The 7,935-nt window shown below is 58.0% G+C and overlaps 1 protein-coding gene across 1 annotated transcript; it reads right to left on the bottom strand.

The window, feature by feature from the left end:
- Positions 1–4,894: 4,894 nt before the first annotated feature.
- On the bottom strand, positions 4,895–7,774 carry fdps (farnesyl diphosphate synthase (farnesyl pyrophosphate synthetase, dimethylallyltranstransferase, geranyltranstransferase)). Its single transcript, XM_067976099.1, has 3 exons — positions 7,698–7,774; positions 6,966–7,100; positions 4,895–5,269 (listed from the first exon to the last, which is right to left on the bottom strand). The coding sequence occupies exons 1-3, from the start codon at positions 7,719–7,721 to the stop codon at positions 5,069–5,071; spliced, it is 360 nt and encodes a 119-aa protein (XP_067832200.1). The 5' UTR covers positions 7,722–7,774; the 3' UTR covers positions 4,895–5,068.
- Between the last annotated feature and the right edge of the window lie 161 nt (positions 7,775–7,935).

The raw sequence follows: 7,935 nt of genomic DNA, 5'->3' as shown, positions 1-7,935 counted from the left end.
CTCCCTCTCCCTCCCCTTCCCTCCGCTCTCACTCTCTCCCTCTCCCTCCCCTTCCCTCCGCTCTCACTCTCTCCCTCCCCTTCCCTCCGCTCTCACTCTCTCCCTCCCCTTCCCTCCGCTCTCACTCTCTCCCTCTCCCTCCCCTTCCCTCCCCTCTCACTCTCTTCCCCCCACTTCCCTCCGCTCTCACTCTCTCCCTCCCCTTCCCTCCGCTCTCACTCTCTCCCTCCCCTTCCCTCCGCTCTCACTCTCTCCCTCCCCTTCCCTCCGCTCTCACTCTCTCCCTCCCCTTCCCTCCGCTCTCACTCTCTCCCTCTCCCTCCCCTTCCCTCCGCTCTCACTCTCTCCCTCTCCCTCCCCTTCCCTCCGCTCTCACTCTCTCCCTCCCCTTCCCTCCGCTCTCACTCTCTCCCTCCCCTTCCCTCCCCTTCCCTCCGCTCTCACTCTCTCCCTCTCCCTCCCCTTCCCTCCGCTCTCACTCTCTCCCTCTCCCTCCCCTTCCCTCCGCTCTCACTCTCTCCCTCTCCCTCCCCTTCCCTCCGCTCTCACTCTCTCCCTCTCCCTCCCCTTCCCTCCGCTCTCACTCTCTCCCTCCCCTTCCCTCCGCTCTCACTCTCTCCCTCCCCTTCCCTCCGCTCTCACTCTCTCCCTCCCCTTCCCTCCGCTCTCACTCTCTCCCTCCCCTTCCCTCCGCTCTCACTCTCTCCCTCCCCTTCCCTCCGCTCTCACTCTCTCTCTCCCTCCGCTCTCACTCTCTCTCTCCCTCCCCTCTCACTCTCACTCTCTCCCTCCCCTTCCCTCTCACTCTCTTCCCCCCTTCCCTCCGCTCTCACTCTCTTCCCCCCCCCTCTCCCTCCCCTTCCCTCCGCTCTCACTCTCTCCCTCCCCTTCCCTCCGCTCTCACTCTCTCCCTCCCCTTCCCTCCGCTCTCACTCTCTCCCTCCCCTTCCCTCTCACTCTCTCCCTCCCCTTCCCTTCCCTCTCACTCTCTTCCCCCCTTCCCTCCGCTCTCACTCTCTTCCCCCCTTCCCTCCCCTCTCACTCTCTCCCTCCCCTTCCCTCCGCTCTCACTCTCTCCCTCCCCTTCCCTCCGCTCTCACTCTCTCCCTCCCCTTCCCTCCGCTCTCACTCTCTCCCTCCCCTTCCCTCCGCTCTCACTCTCTCCCTCCCCTTCCCTCCGCTCTCACTCTCTCTCTCCCTCCGCTCTCACTCTCTCTCTCCCTCCCCTCTCACTCTCTCCCTCCCCTCTCACTCTCTTCCCCCCTTCCCTCCGCTCTCACTCTCTTCCCCCCCCCTCTCCCTCCCCTTCCCTCCGCTCTCACTCTCTCCCTCCCCTTCCCTCCGCTCTCACTCTCTCCCTCCCCTTCCCTCCGCTCTCACTCTCTCCCTCCCCTTCCCTCCGCTCTCACTCTCTTCCCCCCCTTCCCTCCCCTCTCACTCTCTCCCTCCCCTTCCCTCTCACTCTCTCCCTCCCCTTCCCTCTCACTCTCTCCCTCCCTCCCCTCTCACTCTCTCCCCCCCCCCCTCTCACTCTCTCCCCCCCCCCCTCTCCAGTCCCCCCCCCCCTCTCTCCAGTCCCCCCCCTCTCTCTCCAGTCCCCCCCCTCTCTCTCCAGTCCCCCCCCTCTCTCTCCAGTCCCCCCCCTCTCTCTCCAGTCCCCCCCCCCTCTCCAGTCCCCCCCCCCCCTCTCCAGTCCCCCCCCCCCTCTCTCCAGTCCCACCCCCCCCCCCCGCCGGGTCCCCTCTCTCTCCGGATGTATAATGGCTCCCAGTCCACATTGTCTCCCTGCATCTTCCCATCCATTGCTGTTAATAAACTGCTCTGTTAACCTCTTGAGCCTTATTCTTTCTGCTGGTTTATGCCTGGGGCGTGCGCTCTCTCTGGTCCATGATGTTACTCGCTGTTGCTCAGCTTCACGTTGGAACATTCCACGGTTGCTGGGCTGCAGATGGCCGCACTTTAATTAGTGCAGGGTTAATTAGCTCAGCGCAGAGTTTAAATTTCGGTGTAGTCGTGCCCTGGGGGACAATTCCAGACTCACTCACCCCAGGTGTGTCTTTACCTGGCTCCAGATCGAGGGGGCCGAGACCCATTGTGACCCTTGACCCCCGGCTCAGACCAGCTGACTCACCCCCGGATAGGCCGAGTGAGATCCCTCAAACGGCAAGGAAACGAACGAGCAATTGATCTGTGTTTTCATCGGATGCCACAGCACAGGAGGAGGCCACTCGGCCCTTCGTGCCTGTGCCGGCTCTTTGAGAGAGCTATCCAATCAGTCCCACTCCCCCCCGCTCTCTCCCCATAGCCCTGCAAATGGAAGCATTAGTTGAGGGAGGACATCGGGAGTGGGATCTTTAGCATCCAGTTTAACGTCACATCTGAAAGACGGCACCTCCGACAGTGCAGCACTCCCTCGGTACTGCACTGGGACTGTCGGCCTGGATTACGGGCTCGAACCCATGACCTTCTGACTCTGAGGCGAGAGAGACACCCACTGAGCCACCGCTGAGGCCCAAGAACTGCACAGATGAGAAACAATGCTGGGGTAGTGGAACTGAGACAGGCCGCAGAACGGCACTTGCAAAACAGGAAGCAGAATGAGAGCAGAAACACATCCTGCAGACATCAACAAACTGCAACGGTGATGACAGGTTTTTAAACTCATTTATTTTTTGTAATATTTTATATGCTCACTGAGGTAAGGGAGGTCAGTGCTGGAGAATGAAACTAGGCACACAGAATAAAGCTCATCACACACTCCCAGGGCAGGTACAGCACGGGTTAGATGCAGAGTAAAGCTCCCTCTACACTGTCCCATCAAACACTCCCAGGGCAGGTTCAGGGTTAGATACAGAGTAAAGCTCCCTCTACACTGTCCCATCAAACACTCCCAGGGTAGGTACAGCACGGGTTAGATACAGAGTAAAGCTCCCTCTACACTATCCATCAAACACTCCCAGGGCAGGTACAGGGTTAGATACAGAGTGAAGCTCCCTCTACACTGTCCCATCAAACACTCCCAGGGCAGGTACAGCACAGGTTAGATACAGAGTAAAGCTCCCTCTACACTGTCCCATCAAACACTCCCAGGGCAGGTACAGGGTTAGATACAGAGTAAAGCTCCCTCTACTCTGTCCCATCAAACACTCCCAGGGCAGGTACAGGGTTAGATGCAGAGTAAAGCTCCCTCTACACTGTCCCATCAAACACTCCCAGGGCAGGTTCAGGGTTAGATACAGAGTAAAGCTCCCTCTACACTGTCCCATCAAACACTCCCAGGGTAGGTACAGCACGGGTTAGATACAGAGTAAAGCTCCCTCTACACTATCCCATCAAACACTCCCAGGGCAGGTACAGGGTTAGATACAGAGTGAAGCTCCCTCTACACTGTCCCATCAAACACTCCCAGGGCAGGTACAGCACAGGTTAGATACAGAGTAAAGCTCCCTCTACACTGTCCCATCAAACACTCCCAGGGCAGGTACAGGGTTAGATACAGAGTAAAGCTCCCTCTACTCTGTCCCATCAAACACTCCCAGGGCAGGTACAGGGTTAGATACAGAGTAAAGCTCCCTCTACACTGTCCCATCAAACACTCCCAGGGCAGGTACAGGGTTAGATACAGAGTAAAGCTCCCTCTACACTGTCCCATCAAACACTCCCAGGGCAGGTACAGGGTTAGATACAGAGTAAAGCTCCCTCCACATTGTCCCATCAAACACTCTCAGGGCAGGTACAGCACGGGTTAGATACAGAGTAAAGCTCCCTCTACACTGTCCCATCAAACACTCCCAGGGCAGGTACAGGGTTAGATACAGAGTAAAGCTCCCTCTACACTGTCCCGTCAAACACTCCCAGGGCAGGTACAGGGTTAGATACAGAGTAAAGCTCCCTCTACACTGTCCCGTCAAACACTCCCAGGGCAGGTAAAGCACGGGTTAGATACAGAGTAAAGCTCCCTCGACACTGTCCCAATGTCAGTGTAACATTTCCCACACCGGGCCTCCTGTGGTTTCCAGGTGTGAACACACAGAGGTTGGATCAGTATCAAGTGTAGTGAGGCTCCCAGTGCCCGAGTCCCGAGCTGGTTATTTAAGTATCACTCAGTCTTGTGCTGCGAGCGGAGCAGGCTCGAGGGGCCGGCCGGCCGACTCCTCTCCTATTATGAATCCACCAATCGAGGGCAGCAGGGAGTCTCCAGAGCAGCCTGTTTTCAATTTGTATAAAGAATCACAGCAGGTCACGTGGCTCACCTGATGGGAGTGGGAATGTCGGCCAGGGGGGGCGGTTCACACACCAGGGCTCACGGTCAAAGGGGATCCAAATATTGACCTGATGGGTACTTCCCCCAGTCTCTCCCCCTCTCCTCCCCCCAGTCTCTCCCCACCCCTCCCCCCAGTCTCCCGCCCCTCCCCTCAGTGTCTCCCCAGTCTCTCCCCCTCCCCCCCCTCCCCTCCCTCCCCCCTCCCCTCCCCCTCCCCAGTCTCTCCCTCTCCCCCCCAGTCTCTCCCCCCTCCCCCCCCAGTCTCCCCCCTCCCCCCGTCTCTCCCCCCCTCCCCCCAGTCTCCCTCCCCCCGTCTCTCCCCCCCTCCCCCCCAGTCTCGCCCCCCCTCCCCCCCAGTCTCGCCCCCCCCTCCCCCCCAGTCTCGCCCCCCCCTCCCCCAGTCTCTCCCCCCCTCCCCCCCAGTCTCTCTCCCCCCCCACCCAGTCTCTCCCCCCTCCCCCCCAGTCTCTCCCCCCTCCCCCCCAGTCTCTCCCCCCTCTCCCCCCCTCCCCCCCAGTCTCTCCCCCCTCTCCCCCTCCCCCCCAGTCTCTCCCCCCTCCCCCCCAGTCTCTCCCCCCTCCCCCCCAGTCTCTCCCCCCTCCCCCCCAGTCTCTCCCCCCTCCCCCCCCCCGTGAGCTGTATTTACATTCTGCACATTATGTAAATTCTCCGTTCAGGTGCAGGACGGTCAGGTCAAAGGTCAGGCTCTGTCGCCTCATCAGAAACGAGGCCTGCTCGAGGCAGGGTCTCCCCTCCCCCTCCCCCTCCCCCTCCCCCTCCCCCCTCCTCGGGTGTAACTCGAGTTTACTTCTGTCTCTTGTAGATTTTCTCGGCGAATGTGAGGAAGATGCCCCGCGACAGGTTGGTGGAGTGTTGGTTGATGAGGCCCATCAGTCTCTGGTAGCTCTGCTCCTCGTACTGACGGTAGATCGCCTGCAGGCCCAGCTCACCGTACAGGGCCTTAACCTTGGCGACCTTCTCTTGCTCACTCCTCCCGTAGTTCTCCTACAGTCACGGGAAGGATTGATGCATAAATTAGGAACGAGAACACCCTGTCCCCTTTTTTTGACCGATTGGCTGCACCTCCCCATCAGTCTCGGTCACTGCTGACTGCACTGATACTGTCCACAAACCCCACACAGCCTCCATTACCCCTCGATTCCCATCTTTTTATGATTTGTGTCCCTTGGATCAGTTTCATCGCTTTGGAGTTGCTTTTCTAGAAAAACTTCCTTAACCTCTCAACAACAACGGCATTACCATCGCCGAATCCCCCACCATCAACATCCTGGGGGTCACCATTGACCAGAAACTTAACTGGACCAGCCATATAAATACTGTGGCTACAAGAGCAGGTCAGAGGCTGGGTATTCTGCGGCGAGTGACTCACCTCCTGACTCCCCAAAGCCTTTCCACCATCTACAAGGCACAAGTCAGGAGTGTGATGGAATACTCTCCACTTGCCTGGATGAGTGCAGCTCCAACAACACTCAAGAAGCTCGACACCATCCAAGATAAAGCAGCCCGCTTGATTGGCACCCCATCCACCACCCTAAACATTCACTCCCTTCACCACCGGCGCACTGTGGCTGCAGTGTGTACCATCCACAGGATGCAATGCAGCAACTCGCCAAGGCTTCTTCGACAGCACCTTCCAAACCTGCGACCTCTACCACCTAGAAGGACAAGAGCAGCAGGTACATGGGAACAACACCACCTGCACGTTCCCCCTCCAAGTCACACACCATCCCAACTTGGAAATTTATCGCTGTTCCTTCATCGTCGCTGGGTCAAAATCCTGGAACTCCCTTCCTAACAGCACTGTGGGAGAACCTTCACCACACGGACTGCAGCGGTTCAAGAAGGCGGCTCACCACCACCTTCTCAAGGGCAATTAGGGATGGGCAATAAACGCCGGCCTCGCCAGCGACGCCCACATCCCATGAACGAATTTTAAAAACCTGCATTTATATAGCGCCTTTAACTCAGCGAAACGTCCCAAGGCCCTTCACAGGAGCGTAAATCAATTTGACACCGAGCACATACGGAGATATTAGGACAGGTGACCAAAAGCTCGGTCAAAGAGGGAGGTTTTAAGGAGCGTCTTAAAGGAGGAGAGAGAGGCGGAGAGGTTTAGGGAGGGAATTCCAGAGCTTAGGGCCCAGGCAGCTGAAGGCACGGCCGCCAATGGTGGAGTGAAGGAAGTGGAGAAAGAGGCCAGAATTGGAGGAGCGCGGAGATCTGGGAGGGTCGTGGGGCTGGAGGAGGTTAGAGATAGGGAGGGGCGAGGGCCATGGAGGGATTTGAGCACAAGAATGAAAACTTTAAAATCGAGGCGTTCTCAGACTGGGAGCCAACGTAGGTCAGTGAGCACAGGGGGTGATGGGTGAACGGGACTTGGTGCGAGTTAGGATGAGCTCAAGTTTAGGGAGGGTGGAAGATGGGAGGCCGGCCAGGAGAGCACTGGAATTAACTTCATAAACCCAAACCCCATCTCTCTCGTAATCCTCGGTAACGGGAGCCGCAGACGGTCGGGGAGAAATCCCCACTCCACCATCGCACACGCAGCTAACTCCAGGAGCGAGAGACCCCCCAAACCTGCTCGAGTTGCCTCCTACAAGACTATCAGCCGGGGGGGGGGGGGGGGGGGGGGGGAAGGATTGCCTGAATCAAGGCGGTGAATGAGCCAGGAGTCCCTTACCTCCAGAAGCTGCCTCTGTTTGGGGCTGACTCTGCTCAGTGCCTGAACCACCAGCCAGCTGCACTTGTTGTCCTGTATGTCGGTGCCGATCTTCCCAGTTAACTCGGGATCCCCGTAACAATCCAGGTAATCGTCCTACAACGTAAACTTTACCTCATTACCACTGATGGCTGAAGGAGGGGACAAAATACCCCACAGCAGCAGGTGACTCTTAACTGCCCTCTGAAGGGGACCCCACCCAGTTGTAACAGCACTGTGGGAGAACCGTCACCACACAGACTGCAGCGGTTCAGGACAGCGGCTCACCACCACCTTCTCAAGGGGCGACTAGGGGATGGGCAATAAATGCCGGCCTTGCCAGCGATGCCCACATCCCCAGAATGAATAGGGGAAAAAAAGCAATAGTGAGACTGGGGTTTAAAAGGAGCCCTGTAAAACATTAGTCCGGGGGAGTGGGCCCAGCTCGGTCCCCGGTCCACGGCAGGTGATGAGGAAACCAGCCAGCGGGTCCACTGCTGGAGAGTGCCTGTATGAGGACCCCGGGGTGGGGGCAGAATCAGGCACTGCTGTGAAGCCCTCCACAGTCGAACAGTTTGCCCACACCCCCGGGATCAACCCTGGGGCGACGCGCCCAGGGAGTAACAGGGCACAGGGAACGTGATTCAATATTAGAAAGCAAGGGGAGACCGGCCTGGACGTGTGGAACCTTGATTCTGGGCCGGGCCCACGTACCTGGATCTGGAAGAATTCGCCCATCTCCAGGAGGATGGTCTTTGCGTTGTTGTGTTCAACCTCTCCGTCGATGGCAAGCCTGTGGACAGGGGGGGTTAGGGGGGGGGGAAAAAGTGTTATTGGAGACTCTGCTAAATATTAACTCCCACCCCCTCCTCAAATCCCCTCGAGATTTTGCTCCCATTCCCAGTTTCTGGTTCTGAATTTGAAAAGCTTCAAATGAGACGGAGGGGATTTA

This window comes from Heptranchias perlo, chromosome 44 (assembly GCF_035084215.1).
Source record: "Heptranchias perlo isolate sHepPer1 chromosome 44, sHepPer1.hap1, whole genome shotgun sequence".
Taxonomy (NCBI): Eukaryota; Metazoa; Chordata; class Chondrichthyes; order Hexanchiformes; family Hexanchidae; genus Heptranchias; species Heptranchias perlo.
This window is presented reverse-complemented; position numbering and strand designations above follow the sequence as displayed.